At 34.9% G+C, this 21,834-nt stretch overlaps 3 protein-coding genes across 3 annotated transcripts; 1 reads left to right on the top strand and 2 right to left on the bottom strand.

Annotated features, from left to right (window-relative positions):
* The first annotated feature begins 2,238 nt into the window (after nt 1-2,238).
* Nucleotides 2,239-3,272, top strand: LOC21395322. Its single transcript, XM_010106705.2, has one exon. The coding sequence runs from the start codon at nt 2,270-2,272 to the stop codon at nt 3,188-3,190; it is 921 nt and encodes a 306-aa protein (XP_010105007.2). The 5' UTR covers nt 2,239-2,269; the 3' UTR covers nt 3,191-3,272.
* A 1,595-nt stretch (nt 3,273-4,867) lies between these two features.
* Nucleotides 4,868-6,812, bottom strand: LOC21395321 (6-phosphogluconate dehydrogenase, decarboxylating 2, chloroplastic). Its single transcript, XM_010106704.2, has one exon. The coding sequence runs from the start codon at nt 6,588-6,590 to the stop codon at nt 5,103-5,105; it is 1,488 nt and encodes a 495-aa protein (XP_010105006.1). The 5' UTR covers nt 6,591-6,812; the 3' UTR covers nt 4,868-5,102.
* Nucleotides 6,813-9,090: 2,278 nt separating this feature from the next.
* LOC21395320 (ABC transporter C family member 10) lies at nt 9,091-20,954 on the bottom strand. The gene is given in 15 exon segments (XM_024171187.1): nt 9,091-9,456; nt 9,546-9,785; nt 9,893-9,956; nt 10,043-10,348; nt 10,443-10,657; nt 10,807-11,101; nt 11,349-11,513; nt 11,604-12,194; nt 12,301-12,387; nt 12,471-12,791; nt 12,942-13,951; nt 19,922-20,425; nt 20,428-20,469; nt 20,472-20,699; nt 20,702-20,954. Coding segments are annotated over 15 exon segments (4,455 nt in total). The 3' UTR covers nt 9,091-9,322.
* Nucleotides 20,955-21,834: the final 880 nt, after the last annotated feature.

The raw sequence follows: 21,834 nt of genomic DNA, 5'->3' as shown, positions 1-21,834 counted from the left end.
ATATATATATATATGTATATATATATATATATACTTTTTTGGCTGCAGATTTTGTGCATCAGTACGAGAAATTAGTATATCCGTCAGAACAAGTCAACACTGATTTAGCGCATATTCAAAGCTTCCAAATGAGCAATATATTTGAGCAAAAGCTACGGATTTGGAGCCCATTTTTCTGAGAGGAGATCAAGAAAATGACGTTTGTTTTCTATATTCGTCTTTGATTATGAATCATGATTTATAATTCTTTACAGTATTTTTTCTTAAAAAAAAATACATAAAACTGAAATAATTTTTAATCATGATTCTGAATACATAAACCAAACGTCTTCTAAATGATTTTTCCCTACATTTGCCTGCACTATAAATAGTACACCTATAGACATAAAGAGTGATTTTTGAAGCACTTCTTGCCATTGTTTATTCTTAAGTCTTATTTGTTTTATTAGTTCGAGTTTTTAATTTTAACTTTGGTATAGTTAAAATTTTTTATAAAAAATTACATCTAGGCATCGTTCATTTCACCGATTTGAGTTTAGAACTCGTGTTTTACTACAGTAAAAAGTTTTCAGAAACAGTCACATCTAGCTTTTTTATTACAGTAAAAAACTTTCACATAAAGTCACATATTAACTCGAATTAAAAACTTGAATCAACGAACTAAACGGACCCTTAATTTTTTCTGTTACAGTGAAAAAACTCTCACTTAAAATCACATCTCAATTCGAATTAAAAATTTAAATTTATGAACTCTTTCATTGTGAGAGAAAAAAAAAAAAGAATACGACTGCCGTTTATTGCAATTTATTTATACGTCTGTGAGCTCACTTTGACGTAATCATTAGGACTCCTTTTGAAAACGTCGACCTATTTCATAACTGTCGTTTTGCTTTGATTCTAATAGGGACGACACAATTTCTTGAGTTATAAAACGTTTGCTAAAATACTCTTTTATAGTGATCTGTTAAGTTTTTATTGACGTAATACTGAATTGATAACATTAAAATTTAATTAAAAGTATAAATCTTCATCATTAAAAATATTATACTCGGAATTTACAATTTACCATTACCTCGTGAGCTTTTTTTTTTTTTTTTTTTGGGGGGGATTTCAAACTTGGGACCCAAATATAGCTAGTCCACGCTAATCTCATGACCTAGTTGGCCCTCTTATCTAATTCGGAGCATGTTAAAACAAAATACAAAATTCAACGAGCATTTATGAAATTAATTAATTATTTTTTAAAATTCCTGATTATTTAGGATGCTCACAAGGCAATGAACAGACCAGCTTTTAAACCCCTTATTCCATGTTTGCACACATAGTGGAGTGGTATTTTCATTGCTTTTCAGAACCATAATTGTTAATTATTCTAAGAGATCATAATTTCAACAAAGTAGCCTTGTTGGAATTAGGATGCTGGAATGAAAGTGAACTCTAGTTGGTATATTGAAATGAATATATATATATATATATACATATATATGTATATCTGTATATAATTATAAAACTCTAGTTGGTTTAAATACATGCAAGGAGTCGTTTTACTCATAGTGGGGTCAAGACCATGCCTTCCAAGTGCTTGAAAAGAAAATCGTCAAAATTATAAGTTACAGAGTCAACCCATCATTCCACACGCCAAATATGCCTCCATTTAGAAGAGCAATCAACGCCAATTAGTACTCTTATCACTTTTTTTTTTTTGCCCACATGTTTATGGGCCAAGCTTCTTTTTATTGTTTTCCACATAAATCTGTCTATATTGCTTAACAAAATGGAAAAAAGACTAATCAAGAGATTGCTTCTTATCACATAGCTGTGTTAACTAAACAGCAAAAATCTCTCTAAATCTGGTATTAGATTCTACTGATTACTGACCAAAAGTCTAGTTTTTGTAAACTTTTTGTTGTTTGTTCTGACAAAAAGTCAAAGTGAAATACTGATAAAAAAAAAAAAAAGAAGATGATCCTAAGTCCTCTCTCCTCATGGGACCATGGGACCGTTTTTCTTAGCATGCTCACAGCTCATTCTCTCTTTATTTTATCTATTTATTTTTTATTTTTTATTTTAAAAAGAAACATCATCAATTCAAACAGGACACAAACACACATACAAAACACTTTAAACAAAAGCAGATTTTCCTCTCTTTTTCATAATTATTATGTTGCTTTGCAATGCTTCTCAAGTTTTCCTTTTAAGATATTGAAAACGCATCACATTGCCCCAGTTAATGTCTGAGCTCTCACAATCTCTCTATCTAATTCTATCTATGCAACATTTGAGCTTGTTTGTTTTAGAGGGATCCAACATGGGCATGAGCTTCTTCATCATTTTCCTCATCTTTCCTTTCTTTTTCTTTCCCTTGGTAAACAGCTTCAACAATTCTGCAGCTGATTCTTTGGATGCTTTACTTGAAGACTTTGCTTTCGACACGCTTGTCGAACACCGCCGTCACACCGGTGTCCTCTACAAAGCCACCTCCCCTGCAAATCTCTCCGGCATACAAGTATCGGTGTTGAAGCTGAGAAGCCGGACAATGTGGAATAAAGGAGCTAATTTCAGCCATTTCAGTATCCCACCAAGAACAACCTCTTCGCCTCATGTGAGACGGCTCGCTTTAGTCTATCAAGACTTGGGCAATTGGTCCTCCGAGTACTACATTGTCCCAGGCTACAAGCTGGTCACTTCAGTTGTTGGGTTCATGGCTTTTGATGCTTCAAATTCGAGCGCCAAAAGCATTACAAGGCTCAATCTGACTACTAGAGGGAAGCCTATTTCGATCGATTTTCACAACTTGACGGTCGGAGAAAGCGTGAGATCCCAGGTAAGGTGTGTCATATATGCTGCCAATGGGACGACTTCCCTTAGTGAGATGAGCTTGCCAGGTGTGTGTCAATCGAGGGAGCAGGGCCATTTTTCGGTCGTTATTCCGGAAGGCGAGCTGAAAGGGAAGCAGAAGCTGTGTTATTGGTGGTTCATTGGCTTTGTTCTTGCATTTGCTGTGCTGGTTTTGGGGGGAATTACAGTGGTTGTTCTTGTGAGGCTCTTGAGAACAAAGAAGATTCAGATAATGGAAAGACACGCCGACGAAGATTTGGCCCTCGCAAGCCGATGGGTTGGTCAGAGTAAGATGCCTTCTGCTGCAGTCACAAGAACTCTGCCTGTTCTTGAGAGTGGATGCTTCACATAACTGTTTCTTCACTATTTTTCTTTGCCCATCTGCTTCATTCACAAGAACCGCCAAAGCACGTTATTATCTTTTACCAAAAATAATTGGAATGGTACAACTAGAGTTGTGAAATGCGTAGTTGTTTTGAGGTTTTACCCATTTGAAATAATTCATAAGATTGAGCAATGTAAATTTGTCTAGTATATATTGCTGATTTCCCATTTGATGTACACTCAGATTTGTTTTGTCGTTGGACTCTGTTTTATATTTTTTCTTATGTCGTTTAATTAATCTCAAAAATTCACTTTGGTTAGCATATTAAGCTTATATCATGTGAGCCACCAAACCAAATTGACGTATTGATCTCAAAGATGAAAAGTGCAATTTTAGCAGTAAGCGAGAGCAGAGAGGCTTGAGATGGGAATAACCTTGGTCAAATTACTTCAACAATATTCAAATTTCAGACGGACCCCGTTTTCTAAACTACGAGACTCAAAAGAACCTAACACCATGTGTTTGGTACACAAGAGGGGAAAATAAAAAGGAAGGAGACAGTTTTTCTTGCGAATTTAGTAGAAAAGAAACAAGGACAATATTTTTTTCATTACCCTGTGTAGACTGTAGAGCAACATAGATTTTAATACTTTTTTTCCTTCGTCAATTTCTTTTCTACCAAACATCCCAATATATTCTTTTTCTAGACTTCAAAATATCTCCAATTTCTTTCTCACACTTTTTTAGATTCCATTATGTTTCATTTATTACTTTTGTCCATGCCATGAAAGTATGTGAAGAAGACAGACATGCGCAGCCAAACTTATCCAAGAAAACAAGGACATTAACGACAACCAAGCTTCCGTATATCAAGAACATCAATAGATTTCTCGTTCTTTTTCCCACAGGAAACTTAGAGTGATTCAAATATTGAAAGCCTCTCTGCTTTTCCAAGCTTGACAATGATGATGCACCAAATTCAAAATCAATAACACAACGGTCAAAGGGGCCATTGTTTGGTGAAATGGTTAAATTTTGAAAAAAAAGTAGAAACCATGTTTAGCTGTCTCATTGAAGTTCATTTTATAAATTTAAATTTAATTTTTTTATTATAATATTTTTCTCTCATATACACAACTCAAATCACGACATGAATTGTACAAATAAAAGAAAATGTTACAGCAGTACGTTCAAAATGCAAAGAACGATTTTGAACCTATCAAAGCACTTCGGAAGTTGAAAATTTATGTCATTTGAGTGAGTAGTCTATGAATATCTTCACGGTAGATTTGGTTTTACCTAATACTGGATTCTGCATCTGCACCAAAAGATTCAAATTTCAAAAGGGAAAACGCCCAACTCATTGTGCGTATTTAGAATCCGTTTTTGAAACGATTCACGCATTTTGAAAAATTAAAAATAAAAATGAAACGACATTTATTTAGTAAATACCTTAAAAACAAAAATAATAAAAATAATTTTTATAAAAAAATTAAAAAACAATTAAAAATTATTTTTATTTTTCTATTTTTATTTTTTAGTGCTTATTAATAATATTATAATATATTAATTAATACATATGATTTCACTTTTTTATTATACTCAAAATAATTTCTTAAAAAATCAACGAAATACAATTTTAAAATCAGTCTCAAAATAATTCTCAAAATAATCTCATTTTTACTTTATATTGAAAAAAAACCATAAGAAAATGCAACTTTGCTCATTGACTTCACTTCAATTCGGATACAAGAAAACAAATAACTCACGAAATTATTAAAACAAAAAGGACCTAACTCATCGAACTCAGAAGGCATGCACTTCCTTATTAAGTTAAAAAAGTAACAATGATATTTTTGCTATGCCTACAAAACATACAACCCCAATTCAGCTTCCAACATAAACCAACACCCAGTAGCAACAGATAGCCACCAACCACTCAGTTAAAAGCCCCAACATTAGCATCACTGTTCCTGGCAAGCTTAGTCCACTCGGTGTGGAACAAACCAGGGCGGTCGATCCGCTCATAAGTATGAGCTCCAAAGAGGTCTCTTTGAGCCTGAACAAGGTTTGCCGGAAGCCTGGAACGGCGGTAGGTATCAAAGTACGAGAGGCTAGCGCACATTCCCGGTGTGCTAATACCGGCGGATATAGCCAACCCCACAACTCTCCTCCAAGCAGCTTGGCGCTGGACCATTTCTTTAGCGAATTCTGGGTCCACAAACAAGCTAGCCAAATTGGGGTTCCTCCGATAAGCCTTCTTGATCCTATCCAGGAACACTGCCCTTATAATGCACCCACCTTTCCAAATCCTAGCCAACTCTCCCAAGTCCAAGTTCCAACCTTTCTCAATGCTTTTAGCCCTCAACAAGTTCATCCCTTGGGCATAGCTACAAATTTTAGAAGCATACAATGCCTGCCTCACATCATCAATTAATCTCCTCTTATCAACACCAATCTTCGCTGACCCCACTTCTTCCTTCAATCCAGCTTCCCTCAAAGCCTTATCCGCGCTCTCTCTTTCCTCCTTCAACCCACTCAGGTACCGGCAATCCAGCGACGCCGCGATCGTCGGCGCAGCCACCGACAGCTCGGCGGCCTGTTGAACAGTCCACTTCCCGGTCCCCTTCATCCCAGTCTTGTCAAGAATCTTATCCACTAACTCACCATCCCCATGCTCGTCCTTCACCCTAAAAATATCCGCAGTTATCTCAATCAAGAAACTCTCAAGCTCCCCCCTATTCCACTCGGCGAAAATCTCAGAAAGTTCGGAATTTGACAAACCCCCAATGTTCTTCAACACATCATAAGCCTCAGAAATCAATTGCATGTCACCATATTCTATACCGTTATGAACCATTTTAACGAAATTACCAGAACCTCCTTCGCCGATGTAGGTGACGCAGGCGCCGTCCTCGACCTGGGCAGCGACCTTGTGGAGGATGTCCTGGACGTTGAGGTAGGCCTGGTGGGACCCACCGGGCATGAGAGAGGGGCCGTTGCGAGCGCCTTCTTCTCCGCCGGAAACCCCCATCCCGAGGTAGAGAATTCCTCGGTCGGAGACCTCCCGGATTCTCCGCTCGGTGTTCTCGTACCACTCGTTCCCGCCGTCGATGATGGCGTCGCCTGGCTCCAAGTGGTCGGCGAGGGCCGCGATGGTCTGGTCAACGGGAGCGCCGGCCTTGACGAGGATAATGACAGATCTGGGCCGTTGGATCGACAGGACAAAATCGCGAGGGTTGTACTGGCCGAAGAGAGGGAGATTGCCCTCGTTGTGGGCCCGATCGACGGTCTCGTCGACCTTGGAGGTGGTGCGGTTGTAGACGGAGATGGGGAAGCCTTTCTCGGCGATGTTGAGGGCGAGGTTCTGGCCCATGACGGCGAGGCCGGCCAGGCCGATGCGAGATAGAGCCGGAGAAGCTTCCATGGCTAGGGTTTGGTGGGAGGAGAGAGAAAGAGATAGAGAGATAGAGAGATAGAGAGAGAGAGAGAGAGGTTGGTGAAGATGAACAGAAAATTCAGAATTCAGGAATGGTGGCTGGTGAGATTAAGGTGGGGAATAGAGTATATAGTACATAGATATATAATAATATAATATAAGGGAAGGCTTTTTTTGTCCCTTGGGAGAGTGACGGACTCGTCGAGGGAGTGAAGGGACGAATGGAAAATCAGATATTTTCCGCAGCCCGAAATACAAAGAGAAGTAACACTTTTTTTTTATTATTTTTTGAAAAAAGAATATATTTACTTTGTTTTTTTTTTAAGAATTCAGATATTTATTGTTGTATTTTAGATGTTAATTTTAATTTCATGTAAAAAATTATTTTCAGCGAAAAAAAAAGAAATTCATATAATTTGTAATCCAAGACCAACGTTGTGATTTAATCTCTATATTAATTCAAAAGGATATATCCTTAACAACTTAGCTTAAAAATATAACTTTTATAATTTTATAATTTTTTATTTTTTTAATATGATGGGTCACCCGCGTTTTTTTCGGAGTTAAAATCAATTTTTGACTTCAAAATACAATTGACAAATTTAAAATGAATTTAACATTTAAAGATGTGATTTTGAATATATTTAACATATACGAATATATTTTTTATTTAGTGAATTAAAACTATGAAAGGTAAATAAAAGATTGACGATGAGAAGAGAAACGGCAAATTTGATAAATAAATTGCAAATATTATCGGCTTTCGTCGTTTGGGGTTGTTGTCGTTTTTAAGTTATTGTTGTCACTCAGATAATTTTGTCGTCTGAGAGTATGCTGTCGTATTCAAAATTTGTGACGTTTTTAACTTCATTGTCCTTTGTGCGATAGTCTGTTGTTACCGTTTGTCAAAATAATTACAGATTGAAAAATATCTAGTAAGTGTTACATTTTAAATATTTTTGTTTGTAATATTAATTTTCATTTTTCGACATTATGAGCCTTTTCAAATTATTTTCGCTTTCATATTTATTTTTTTTCCTCTGAACTTTCATATTTATGGTTGAATATGCATGATCAGTTGTTGTTTTGTAGCGTATTGCGTTTGTGCGTTATATTCTTGTTCCCAAGCTAGTTTTTTTTTGGGGGGTGATAATTGTTCTCAAGTTGTTTTCATTTTCAATAAATATTGCCTTGTTTTCGTTTGTTTGACGATTGTCGTTTTACAAAATGTCAATGTTTGGGGGATATTTTTGTTGTCGGTTAATAAGATAATCCTTCGTTAAGACGTAAATGTTTTTGCTTTATTTTTCTTTTTTCTTTTTCCCCCTTTATTCCCCAATTCGCGCGTTAACCTCGGTACCTGTATGATGTAAATTATCTTTATAACTTTCATATTTGTCCTCAATTTATCTTTATAACTCCTTCAAAAAAAAAAAAAAAATCTTTATTACTCTTTTTTATTTGCCTAATAAATGTGAAAGTAAGGGAAAAAGATAGCTTTGTTTGTGGAATTATATGTCTCATTGTTTCACAAAATATTTTCCCTAAATTATTTAAAAAATACCGATAAAATCAAGTGACATCACAAATCTAAAATGTTGAATAAAATTGAACAAAATTTAGAGAAAACGGGGTGTGAAATTCTCTGTCTGAAATGGTGAAGTTGGGCAAGATTGTGGCAGTAAAATTGCCAATCTCCCAAACACATAAATCTGTCCAAAAACATTAATTTTTCATTAAGGGCTAACAAATAACTTCAGAAACAGAAACATTTTCAGTTTCCTTCAAATTTTCCAATCTCTCTCTTACAACACTTAAACCTGTCCAAGAGCATTCAATTTTTTATTGTTGGGCAGTTTTGGGTTGGAATTTCAAAGATTATTTTTCCTTAAAACTATTATCAGCTTTATTGCGGGTCGTCACTTATAACTTGTCCAATGATGAAATGCTGTTTCTATTTATAGCACTCATTATGATATTTGTTCTGATTTTATTGAATTATATCTTGAGGCAACTTTCATTCTCTTCAACGAGTATTGTAAAGTCTTGATCTTTTATTTTGACCAAGAAATTCATGGTATCAATGTACAACAATAAACTTTGCGTAAGATAATTGCCTTCTCCATCTAACAATATTGAGTTTCCAATTCATATCTATAGAATTAATATGCTATCATTCGTTAAGGCTTTTGCTTTATTTATAGAGAAAAATGCACTGTATAGCATATATATGACCCTATATACAACTTATATGCGTATCAGTTGATATTAAACAGATAGTAATTATAATAGTTGCAGGCATAACTTAACAGTAATTCTATACCTGACTCCACCATAAGGTGAAGAGTTCGAATCTCTCATCCCTAAGTTAATTTTTTTTTTTAAAAAAAAAAGAGAGGGGGGTTAGCAATCACAAGGTTAGGATAAAATTGAAACGCTAAACTTATTCATTAAGAGAAAAATGAATCACATTCTATCTGTTTCTGCTAGTAGATGGTGTAAATATTGTCCTTTAAAGAGAGACTGTCGTTTTCTGAATTGCTGTCGCCTGTTTAGTATAGATGTTGTACAAACTTTTGTCCATTGATATGTTGTCGTTTGGTAACTCACATTTCATCTTACCAATTGTTGTCCTTTGTTGATATGTTGTCGTTTGGCAACTTATTGTAGATGGAGACGGGAATCCTTTCTCAGCACGTTGAGAGGCTTCTCTTAAATTCTTAATCACCACCAATCCTGTCTAAATTAGCACCAGCATTTACAGCTCGAGACCAGTACTCCTTCACCAGCTTCCCAAAAAGTGACCCTTCATTGTTCATCAGCTTGCTCGGCTCATCATACTCCACCAATTTTCCTATCAAAATCTCAAGTTAAACATTTAGCAAAATGGCCAAAAAAAAAAAAACAAAAAACAAAAGAGCTTTCCATGACAACGTTACTGACCATCACTAAGGGCAAGCACTTTGCTGCAGTCCATGACAGTTGGGATTCTATGAGCTACAGTAATGACAGTGCAGTCTGCAAATTCCCTTCTTATGGTTCTCTGCAGAATGGCGTCTGTCGTGTTGTCCATCGAAGCAGTGGCTTCGTCAAGAACCAGTATTTGGCTTCTCTTCAACAAAGCGCGTCCTAGGCAGAATAGTTGTCTCTGTCCCATGCTCCAGTTTGTTCCCTCCTCTACCACTGGCGTTTTCAAGATTTTCAGTAATTTTCTGTTTTAGCGGACCTCTTGTAAAAGAAGGGAAAACAAAAAAAAAACTATGATACTGATGTAATTGTTGGTTTCTTACCTAGAGAATCTAGACCTTTTTCTTTCTCTTGAATGGCCTCTCTCAACTGACACTTCTCAAGAACCTGATTATGACGTAATCATCAGAAACTACTCCCTGTTAGTAGGAGGCAGTAGAAAAAACATCGCCATTAGTTGGAATTCTTCTTACCTCCCATATTTCATGATCAGTATACTGTGACAAGGGATCCAGATTGTATCTCACAGATCCATTAAAGAGTGTAGGATCCTGTGGGATAATTCCAAACCGTGATCTTAAATCATGAAGCCCAATGGTACAAATATCAAGTTCATCTACTAGGATCTGTCCTTCTGTGGGCTCCACAAGACGAAAGAGTACACTAATAAGAGTCGTCTTTCCACTTCCTGTGCGCCCTACTATACCAATCTTTTGACCTCCTTCAATTGTAAAACTTATTCCATGAAGAACTAGTGGAGCATTCGGACGGTATCTTACCTGCATGATGTAATTTAAATTTGAGGCTCGAAATCTCACAATTTGGAAAGTTGTGATAGATGCAAATGCCCTTTTTGCCATACTAATCATTAACCTTCAAATTGCTTATTTCCACTTTGCCAAAAGTAGGCCAGTTTTGTGCAGGTCTGTTGGCTTCTATTACTTCTGAAGCTTCGCTTGGAATATGCATGTATTGTTCTACCCTTTCTACAGATACGATAGAATTTGCCACCATACACTGGAACTGGACAGAAATCACCAAGAATAAATTCAATGAGAAGCCATATGACAATGCCAATCCAACAAAACCTGCGCAAAATATTATTTGCAACCAAACGGTTAGACGGTCCTTGAAAATTAATTCACCAAGAAGTTAACCATGAAATGGCAAGCACTAGCTAAAAACATTTCATGGTTATCAGGATGTTGTGGATTCTTGAAGAGTGATGTTTACTTACCCGAGTCAGAACTATCCAAAGGAAGCAAAGTTATGAAAAGAGCAAACGTTGAGAGAACAATGGCACATAGTGTTTCCAGACGTTGGATCAACCATTCATTTGCTGAGAAATTATGGAAATGTGGGCTAGCATTTTCATCAATAAGGTCCAAGTATTTTGAGAAGAATCTGTCCTCCTCCCCAAAAGCTCTGATAGTCATGGCTCCAGCAACCGATTCCGCAAGGTTGCTAGCTAGGAAAGACTTGGTTGTGCCATTTATTCGCATTAACTCTTTTGCACAAGCCAAATAGTAGTTCTAGTTGTTAAGATGAGAACCAAGAAAAAGATTAGCAATTTAGAAATCAAAATAAATTCATTAGTTTTAACCATGTACTTTAAGAGGTTACTGCCTGTCTTATGGTGCAGGAAACGTTCTTATTGGTGTGTGTGTGCGAAATAAATCCCCTGTGCACGCGTGCGTTTGTGTATGTGAGTGAAAGTGCATTACAGAAATTGAAGTTGTTAACTTTTCAATATAACAAAATTGGCTTTATGAGTTGTACCTGCAAAATTATAGTCATATAAATGATTTGCACAATCACAAACACGATTGGCCAGGTAAGAAAAGCCAATAATCCAAATATGGTGTACGTGTTCATAGTTCCTGCACATGCAGTTATGAACTTGAAGGGCACTTCATGGTCGATGATATTCATATCAGAAGATACCTAAAAGGAAAAAAGTCAATTCAAATGTTAAGTTATATTAAAATATCACGAATAATAGCATTAAGTTTTAAATTGTAAATTTTTACATACCCGACTAAGTATTCTTCCCACAGGTGTTGAATCATAAAAAGACATTGGAGCTCTAAACAGAGAGGTCAGAAGTGTGGAAAAACTGGATTTTGATGCCCCACACCCTAGAGCAGCTATAGAAAAAGATCTAAATACCAAAGTTAGTGTCATGACACTCGTGATCACAGAGTAAACTGTATAAATTACCACTCTTGATACACTAGAGTCCTCAAGTTTTGTTGCAAATGTGTAGAACTGCATAATTTGCCCAACTACGAATATTAAGTAGAAAAAGTTCGCCAAGAAGAAGAACAAAAACCCTTTTCCCTGCTTCAAGTACTGAATGTAAGGCTTAGAACCAATGTTTCCTGTTTCCCTTTCCTCTTGCTTAATCAATTGATCTCCCATGGATGATTTTAACTGTTCCTCATTATCAATTTTCTGTATTTCACCATCATTGGATGGTTTGTCTTTTTCAGAAAAAGAGTCCTCGACCTGAGTCTCGGAAGAGGTAGTGTTATTGTGCGCATTGACAAGGTGTTGGAATTCTTGAGAAGAAGCCAACAACTCTTCATACGTAGCTGCTTTTGAAATCGCCCCACCAGACATCAACTGTCCCGAAAAAACAAAACAAAAAGAAAAGGGTGGTTACAAACAGCTAAAACATTCAAATTGTCAAAACAAAGATAGCAAAAAGATTAGCCGGATGTTGCATTACCAAAATGGAATCGAAAACTGGAAGGAAATCTACTTGGTGTGTCACAAGCAAGACTGTCTTACTTGACAAAGTTCTCATGACACATTCCTGCAAAGTAATCGAATTACTATTTAAAACCAAAGCAACAATATAACTAACCAATATTGCTTAAAGAGGAAGAATATGATCACATTGAATAGGCTAGTTGCAGTGTGAGCATCAACTGCACTGAAGGGATCATCCAAGAGGTAAATATCAGCATTCTGATAAACTGCGCGAGCAAGTTGAACACGTTGCTTTTGTCCACCACTTAAATTGACTCCTCTTTCCCCAATTTGAGTGAGATCTCCAAATGGAAGCATCTCTAGGTCCTTAACCAAGGAGCACTTTTCAAGTGTTTCTTGGTATCTAACAGAATCCATGGCAGACCCGAATAGAATATTCTCTTTTATGGTACCTGTTTGGATCCATGCAGATTGAGAAACATATGCTATCTTCCCACAAACATGAACCTGTAAGATAATGCTTTCCAAACATCATACAGTTAATGTAAATAATTTGGCAGGTATGTTCTTAAAAAATACCAAGGATAAGTTCTTTTTAGTTTTCCATTTATACCTAAGAGGCTAAGACTAGAGGAAAAAAAAGAAATGACTACTTACATCGCCATTGATGTGAGGAACTTCTCCAAGAACTGCTGCTAAAAGGGTTGATTTACCAGATCCAACCTCTCCACAAATGGCCAACTTTTCTCCTTGTTTAACCACTAAGTTAATGTTCCTTAATGTGGCCTCTGAAGAGTTAGTGTCCCATGAAATCTCAGAGGATCTAATGCAGATGGATGGATCAAAGTCTTGGCGACGAGAATCTTGCCTCTTGTGCCTGTTCTCCAGCTCTGGTGCTTCCAGGAACTTCGCAATCCGGGCAAACGAGATCTTCGCTTCCACAAAAGCTCCGAAAACATCAGGGATAAACCTAATTGGCTCCTGAACAATCCTCAAAGTTGCTAGAAATGTGAAGACATTGCTCGCATGGAGCTTGATACCAAGCAAGTAGCATGTCCAGAAAGTAACAACCCCTACTAGTAAAGGAGATGACCAGAACAAGACAATGTAGTACCCCTTTTGCAACGACAATTTCCATACCCATTTGAGCTCTTCATTTCTTAATCTTTCTACTACATTCTTGAAATGTGTTTCCCAGGAATACAACTTTAAAATCTTCATGTTTGTTAGCGCTTCGGATAAGTTCTTGAGCCTTATGTTCTGAGCATTCATGAACTTTGTCTGGTACTTATGTTGAAATTTGGCCAATGGAGAACTTCCAAGAAGAGTCAATATAAGTACCGCTAAAGCCGAAACCGTCGCTAACCCGAAGCAGAAGTACATGACGATTAACGCAAGCAACAATTGAAGGATTGTGGACCATATCTGGTGAAGCCAAAACGGAAATTCCCCAATTCTATATGCATCAACAGTAACATAATTCACAATTTCTCCAGGAGAATGAGTCATCTTAGCAACATTAGAGAGTTGTAATTGCTTCCGATATATAAATGCGGAAAGTAAAGATCTTACTTGGAGCCCCATAAGCCGTGTTCTGAAGTACCATTGCCTCTCTGAAACCGACTCAAGAAGCTTCACAACGAACAGACCAAGAGTCAACGCGTAACCTTCATATCTAAACAGAATGTCTCTCTCAAGAATCCGAATGAAAGCCGCGATGAACAGCGGGTTACTTGCCAGCGTCAGAACCTTAACGAAAGCGAAAACTCCGGAAACCAGAATCTCCTTTCTATGGCAGAAGAAGATCGTCGACAGAATCGGAGATTTTCTCTCGTTCAGTTGCCCGGTAAATACTGCGTACAATGTCTGCGCTCGATCTTGTTCTCTCAAACGCGGAATGTCCTCTTCTTGAAGAACCTTCTTCTTGCCCTTCTTCATCAGCGGATTCAGCCACCAAAACGTCGTCGTACCGAGCCATCCGCTCACGGCGTAAGGCGTCACGTCCATATCATCGCCGGCGAGGTTTTGGCTCATGGCGGCAATTTTGCAGAACCAAAGCTAGTGGGAAAGAGATGGTACTGAAGCTTCCATGCTTGTGACATCAATGAGACATCATTGAGAAATCATTGAGATTGTGGTCCTCTGGGGATACGAGTTGAAATTGCGTGGATTCTCTTTCGTCAACTTTTTTTTTTTATAATTATTATTTGTGTTTTTTTACACTGATTTATTGTCGTTAATTTGTAACACCTTTGGTTTTTCTTTCTGCTCCCTCCTTGGTAGTTAGTTTACGTATAGATAACAATGATAAAATAATGAAGCGGTGGATTGGAAATTTATTGGAGAATATAAAGAGTAGAGGTAAACTTATAATACCCGTTTGGTATTGTTTTCATTTTATTTATTTATTTATTATTATTATTATTTTTTTGTATGAGAATGAAAATGAGAAATTTATAGGATCGTTTGGTAATTATCAAAATTTTTTTTAATGAGAATGAAATGAGAAATTTTTGAGAATAATGCTAGGACTGTTTTGAAATTTGTGTGCTTATTTTTCTTAAAGAATGTTTTAGATAAAAAAAATGAAATTATATTTTGGTATTTTTGAAAATGTATATTAAGTTATTCTCTATTGTTTATTTGCTTCTTCAAAATGAATTTATGTAAGTTTATAAATTTGTTCGTTTGCTCCGCTAGTGTATTCTATACGGCTATGGGTATGTTGGTGATTTTTAGAGCTGAAAATTAATTTTTTAGTCATTCACAGTTGAGATTTGTGTTTGGTATAAACTATAAAAGTAGTTCTTAAAGAATTTTTAAAAAATTTACAGTCAAAATTAAAAGCAGCCTAAAGATAATTTTAATTTTTAAATTGTGTAGTATTCATTTTAAAGTACAATTAATGAAACTTTTATAATACTCATAATACGCTTAAAATCAAAAATTGTATACTTATAATTTATCAAATACTCAACTATTTTTTTCAATACAATTAAAATATTTTTTTTAAAAATTTACAACACTATCAAATTGACGTTATGTATCTTATTTTGACACGGAAGGTTGCTTGCTCTCTTTCGTTTTGTTATTTTTTTTCCCTTTTCTTTTACTTTTTACTTTATGTTAATGCATTTAATTTTTTGCATCAATTGAACACAAGCTACATACAGGTGTCTAACATGCATGGAAGCAAACACATATATCGCAAAGAAAAGGCTAAAACAAAAAGAGGATAATTATAAATTAATTTTATGAGACGTTTAATTTATAGATTCAGAATTATGATTTATGATTCTGATTTTTAAAATTTAAACTTTTTATGAGAAAAAAATACTGTAAAGAACTAAGAACTATAATTTAGAACCAGAGACGAACTCTTGAAACAAACATCTTTTTAGTGTTCTCCTCATCTCGAATTGGTCGATAATTTCTTACTATTAGGCAAATGTAGATCCTAGAGAACGCGTTCAAGCATATCGCTAGAACAATGAGTTCATGAAGCGAAACATTTTCCTTAATAAAAGATAATTGCCTGTATAGAAAATAGGTTTCATAAAAATTGTGTTAATTCTTAAAACATTTCAAACCTTTTCTGTTATTATAGTTTTAAAATAATCAGTTAAACTGATCAAGTTATTACATAAATTTAAAATTAACATGAATAACTAAAATTGATCATCATTTAAATTCTACTTATCCTGTAAAAGAAATCTGTACATTTAATTATTATTTTTTAACTAAAGTAAAAAAAATTAGTGACAAACATATTTATAGTCAGTTAATTACTAAAACTAATTTCCACGCACGTCCGTTTCCTTATTTAAAGATAATTGTCTGTAAAGGAAAATAGGTTTCACACAAATTGTGTAATTATTAAAATATTTCTAACCTTTTCTGTTATTATAGTTTTAAAATAAGCAGTTAAATTGATCAAGTTATTACAACGATTTAAAATTAACATGAATAACTAAAAATGATCATCATTTAAATTCTACTTATCTCGTTAAAAAAATCTGCATTTAATAATTATTTTTTAACTAAAGCAAAAAATTAATGACAAATATATTTATAGTCAATTAATTACCAAAACTAATTTCCGCGCACGTCCGAAAGGACGCGCTTCTGTACTAGTACTTATTAATTTCTTGAAAGCTTTTCACTGGAGACGTTTGGTAAGAAGATTCATACTATGATTTGAATCATAGTTCATGGTTCGTTACAGTGTTTTCTCTCATAAAAAATACACATAAGTTGAAAATAATTATAATATCATGATTCTAATCCATGAACTAAATGTCTCATAAGAAACCAAACAAGATGACAAACGTCAGCAAAAAATGACATACGGTAGCATTTCTCTAGTTGTTTTTTTTTTTTTTTTTTTCCTTAGGATACTATAACTTATGAGATTCAGAAGCATGCGATTCTATAGTATGTATTATGTATTACGGCCTAGTCTCCAGTCCGGCACCGGACTGGAGCGGCATCTAATTTTTGTAGGCTGGAAAAGTCTATTTGTCAAAGAATATGATCAAGTGTTAATGACAGATTGAATGTAACGGAAGGCATCTTCTGTGAGATTGGCAGTTAGAAGTAACGGCGGAGCCACTTGAAAATGAGCGAGCGGTTTTAAAAATTTAAAAATTTTATACTTAAGTCTTCACTGAAATAATATATATCTCTATTAAAATAAATATATTTTTTATATGTCTCTATTAAGATAATTTATTAAAAAAATTTTAATATACATCTCCATTAAAGTAAAAGGCCGATTCCGTCACTAATTCCACACCTAGTCGGTGGGGGACATGAATGTAATTGACCCTGTTTAAAATAAGTTGAACCCGTACATAGAGCGAAGGACAACTCTAATAGCAATGACAAAGTAGCATTTAAACGTGTATATTTTACGTGAAGAATGTGAACAAATAACGTATTAAATGTACATTACTTGAATTGTGGTGTTTCATATAATTGAATTGAAATGTCATTTCATAGTATGAGAAAGGAAAATAAAACAGTAGAAAATAAATGTAAAGAATAGTTTTAGAAAAATTACATGAGATATTATAACCTCAGTTGTTAAGTAACATATAATAAAGCACGGACGTACTTAAAATGACACATAATCGACAACATTATGTAATATCTGAAACTACTGTTGAATAAAATTAGGGTTTAAAGATTTGACATAAACAATTAAAGAGTTGTCTTATAGGACACATAATCAATAACATTTTGTAATACCTGAAGCTATCGTAGAACAACACGAAACCATCAACGAAATATTACAAAGGAAAGTCTTTCGGTGACCATATACATCTTGATGCATGATGTAAGTGTTGTAGAATAATAACAAGCGGCCAAAAATTAATTTAATCCCAACCAGATAGATTTGACAATGTGAAAGAAATTAAGGGCCCGTTTAGTTCGCTGATTCGAGTTGAGATGTAACTTTATATGAGAGCTTTTTATTGTAGTAAAAAAGTTAGATGTGCATGTTTCTGAAAGCTTTTTACTGTAGCAAAACTCAAATTCTAAACTCGCATCGGTGAAATAAATGTATTAGTGAGGATATTGTCAATAAACGAGCAACAAAGTGGAAGTAATTGAATTAGTAGTAGAGTGTACATACTAAAGGATGAGTATCTAAAAATTTAGACGTCTTTTAAGTCTAAGTGGCAATGTTCTTAATGTAATAAAATGATACTGAGGGAATATTTAATTTATTGTATAAAAATAAAATGTTAAAAATGTAAGTAAATTTTTTTTTTATAAGTATTAAAACGATGACTTGTTATAAAATTGCTTAAAAAAATCAAAAGTATCTTAAGATTATCAATCTAAATATGTTCAAAAGCAACTTTTAGATTGAATACGTCAAAAGTTAATCCGATCTGTAATTGAATGGCAAGGTTTATTTTTTGTTGTGTGACATAAATATAATATTTTTTTTATCTTTTTAAGTGGTATTTTTAGTTTTCTCCTTTAAATAAGTCGTGTCGTATCTAACACGCCCCATTTAATTAAGGCACAAACACATTATTTGTGGGCCCGTTTGGCATTTTAGAGACCGCTTTTATTTTTTTTAAGAAGTTACATCATATAAGAGTGTTTGGTAAATCGAGTTTTTGTGCACCAACTTTTAAAAACTACAATCCCACAACAAAATTTAAAAAATAGGTTAGGAGTTATTTTTTCACAATAACTTCTGCTACCATTGTCCAAGTTTTCCAAAATATTCTTAATAATAAAACTTCTCCTTCTACCAATTTTATTTTTTCATACCATATTAAAAAAAAAAAATAAAGAGTTGTCTATAGTCCCCCAGTTTGAAAATGGGGAACAAGTCCCCATGTGCCATCATAACGAACCCATGAGCCAATCGTAATCGACTGAAAATTTAACGTAATTTTCTTATATTAAGTCGTAACAGTTACTATTTTAAAAATTAAAAGTCGTTTTTAAATATATAGCAATAAACAATCGTTATGTGCACCTGTCACGAATAATTATATGAACAATATTAAAAGGCACATTAATAAATGACTGTCGTAACCCACTGTCGTTTTAAACCTAAATAATATTCTTAGAAGAATTACATCTATCATGTTTTTATAGGTATATCCACTCACACATAAATATTTATTTAGAGCACTATATGACAATATTTTATTCACCGTATGCTTAAAAATGAGCGGTACATGATGTGGGGAACTTCTCCAAGAATTGCTGCTAAAAGGGTTGATTTTCCGGATCCAACCTCTCCACAAATGGCCAACTTTTCTCCTGGTTTAGTGTCCCATGAGATTTCGGAGCACCTAACAATGACAGATTGATCAAGCACTTTGCCACTATAATCTTGCCTTGTCTTTCTGTTCTCCAACTCGTGTGCTTCAAGGAACTTCGCTATCCGAGCAAAAGAAACTTTTGCTTCGACAAAAGCATTGAAAATGTCGGGGATCAGCCTGATTGGCTCCTGAATAAGCCTCAAAGTTGCTAGAAATGTGAAGACATTGCTAGAATAGAGCTGGATTCCAAGGAAATAGCATGTCCAGAAAGTAAAAGCTCCCACTAGTATAGGAGATGACCAGAACGACACAGTATAGTACCCCTTTTGCATCAATACTTTGGATATCCATTTGAGTTCTTCATTCCTTAAATCTTTCAATGACATTCTTGAAATGGGTCTCCCAGGAATACAACTTCAATATCTTCACCTTTGTAAGTGCTTCTGACAAGTCCTTTAGCCGTTCGTTCTGAGCTACCATGAACTTAGCCTGATAATCATGTTGCAACTTGGCCAATGGAGAACTTCCAAGCATAACCAATACAAGTAGAGTTAAAGCTGAAAAAATTGCTATCCCCACAGAAAAGTAAGCGATGGCTAATGCTAGAAACAATTGTAGGATTGTAGACCATATCTGGTGAAACCAAAATGGAAATTCACCTATTCTGTAAGTATCAACAGTGACATAGTTTACTATCTTAGCAGCATTAGAGAGTTGAATTTGCTTCTGATATATAGCTGCAGATAATAAAGATCTTACTTGGAGGGCTTCTGAAGTACCATTGCCTCTCCGAAAGTGACTCCATAATCTTCACAAGGAACAGCCCAGCAGTCAATGCATAACCTTCATATTTGAAGGCAGAGTTTCCTTCAACAACCCTAGTAAATGCTGAAAGGAAAAGTGGGTTGCTTGCCAGGGTAAGAACTTTGATCAAAGCAACGAACCCGCAAACGAAAATGGCCTTTCCCTGGCACAATATGATTGTTGACAGAATTGATGGAGGATCAGACGATCCTCTTAGCTTCTTTTTGTTTAATTGCTCAGTAAACATTGAGTACATTGTTTGCGCTCGATCTTCTTGTTTTAACTTTGGAATATCTTCATCTTGAAGCACCTTTTCCTTACCCTTTTTCATCAATGGATTCAACCACCAAAAGGAGATTGTACTTAACAATCCACTTCTTGCAAACGGCGTTACATTACCATTTGGACTGGTTTCTCCTTCATCATCAGCTTCACCATCTTGTAATAGTCCATAGGAAGCATCAATATCACCAATTTCTTGATAAGTATTTGCATAGTTTGATCCTAAAAAGGTACATAGGATCAAGAGAATTGCTCCAGAGCACATAAAACATTTAAGACCATCTCGATGGACGCTGCTTTGTCAGGATCACTTCAGAGAGAGATGACATGCACAGAAACGCTCCAAGCAAGAAAGCGAAAATCGAGAAAGTTTTCGCTGTTGCAGTATGTGAAAGATGCATCTTCCTTAGGCTTATGATTGAACTTAGAATCAACCATGTTAAGCCTTGGATTTGAGGTACTAGCCATCTATACAGTGGTAAAATTGTCCCATCTGTTTTCAGTTTCGCTATGAATGTCCATATACTATAAGCGAAGCCAAAGCCAAAATACCATTAAAAATGGCTGAGAATACAGATAGTGGAGGTACTTTCCGAGACGCCAACACGGATGATGAAGTCTTCTTTGAGATTACTCGATGGAGGAGCAGAATATCAAATGAAATGACCAAAATATGATTGAGACATGAATTGCGATCGATGATAGCTAAAAACCAAGAACTGCAATTATCTTCTGCTGCATTTGAACACCCAGAAATGTTGCAGAACACAGTTGAGTCATTCTTCTTCATGATGTTCTATATCAGTGAAACATGGGAAATCTGCAAAGTCAACAAAAGTTACTAAAAAAAGATCACTTAATTTCAAATTTTCTTGTGTTTAGCTTCTTTGTAGTGGCACAGTTATGAAATGAAACATGAGAGCATTTCTGAAGTGTCTCGTTTTTTTTTTTTTTTTTTCCCTTGATTCTCATTGTTTCATTATTATTAAAAAAAAAAAAAAAATCATCAATGTCTCCATTTTCAGTGGAATCCCAATTTGTTTTTCGATTTATAGAATGACAAAAAAATGCTTGTAGCCGTAAACTGGTTCTAGAAACAAATCACATAATGCCTGATTTTATACTTTAAGAGAACCATGAAAAAGGAAAAGAAAGCAAAACAAAGAATGAAGGACAAGCACAAACCAATTAGTCAGGTCTTCTGTTGATATATTGCAGCAAAAGTAGCTTCAAAGATTAAACAGACAAAGCAAAATATGAAGTTGTTCATAAACCAGCAAAAACAGATTCTGAAAGATTTTGATATGGCAAATAAGATAGTGCTTTCAACTAACTTGCTTCAAAAAACTAGAAATATGATTACCAAGATATATATTTAGAGCTATGACCAAGGATATTATTTCCTAAAATATAAGTCCATTTGGTTTAAAAATCTTGTTCGACTTTTATTATTTCGGGGACAATATCATATTAAATATTGAAAGCGTGGATCTTTACTTATAACAGTCCTTGTCACAAAGATTTCTTTAATTCTATAGTCGTAGTTGGTATTTTCTTAATTCCAAGTTCTAAAGCTAAAGGACAGCCGCACAAGGAAATATGAGCGGTGCCAACCTACTTATTTTTCTTTTATATATATATAAAGACGAGTTAAATATATAGATAAATTT

Source organism: Morus notabilis, unplaced genomic scaffold, assembly GCF_000414095.1.
Source record: "Morus notabilis unplaced genomic scaffold, ASM41409v2 Scaffold118, whole genome shotgun sequence".
Taxonomy (NCBI): Eukaryota; Viridiplantae; Streptophyta; class Magnoliopsida; order Rosales; family Moraceae; genus Morus; species Morus notabilis.
This window is presented reverse-complemented; position numbering and strand designations above follow the sequence as displayed.

What these genes read in the sequence shown, in the direction of transcription:
- LOC21395322 (XM_010106705.2), top strand. Translation starts at nt 2,270, where the DNA reads ATGCAACATTTGAGCTTGTTTGTTTTAGAGGGATCCAACATGGGCATG.
- LOC21395321 (XM_010106704.2), bottom strand. Translation starts at nt 6,590, where the DNA reads ATGGAAGCTTCTCCGGCTCTATCTCGCATCGGCCTGGCCGGCCTCGCC.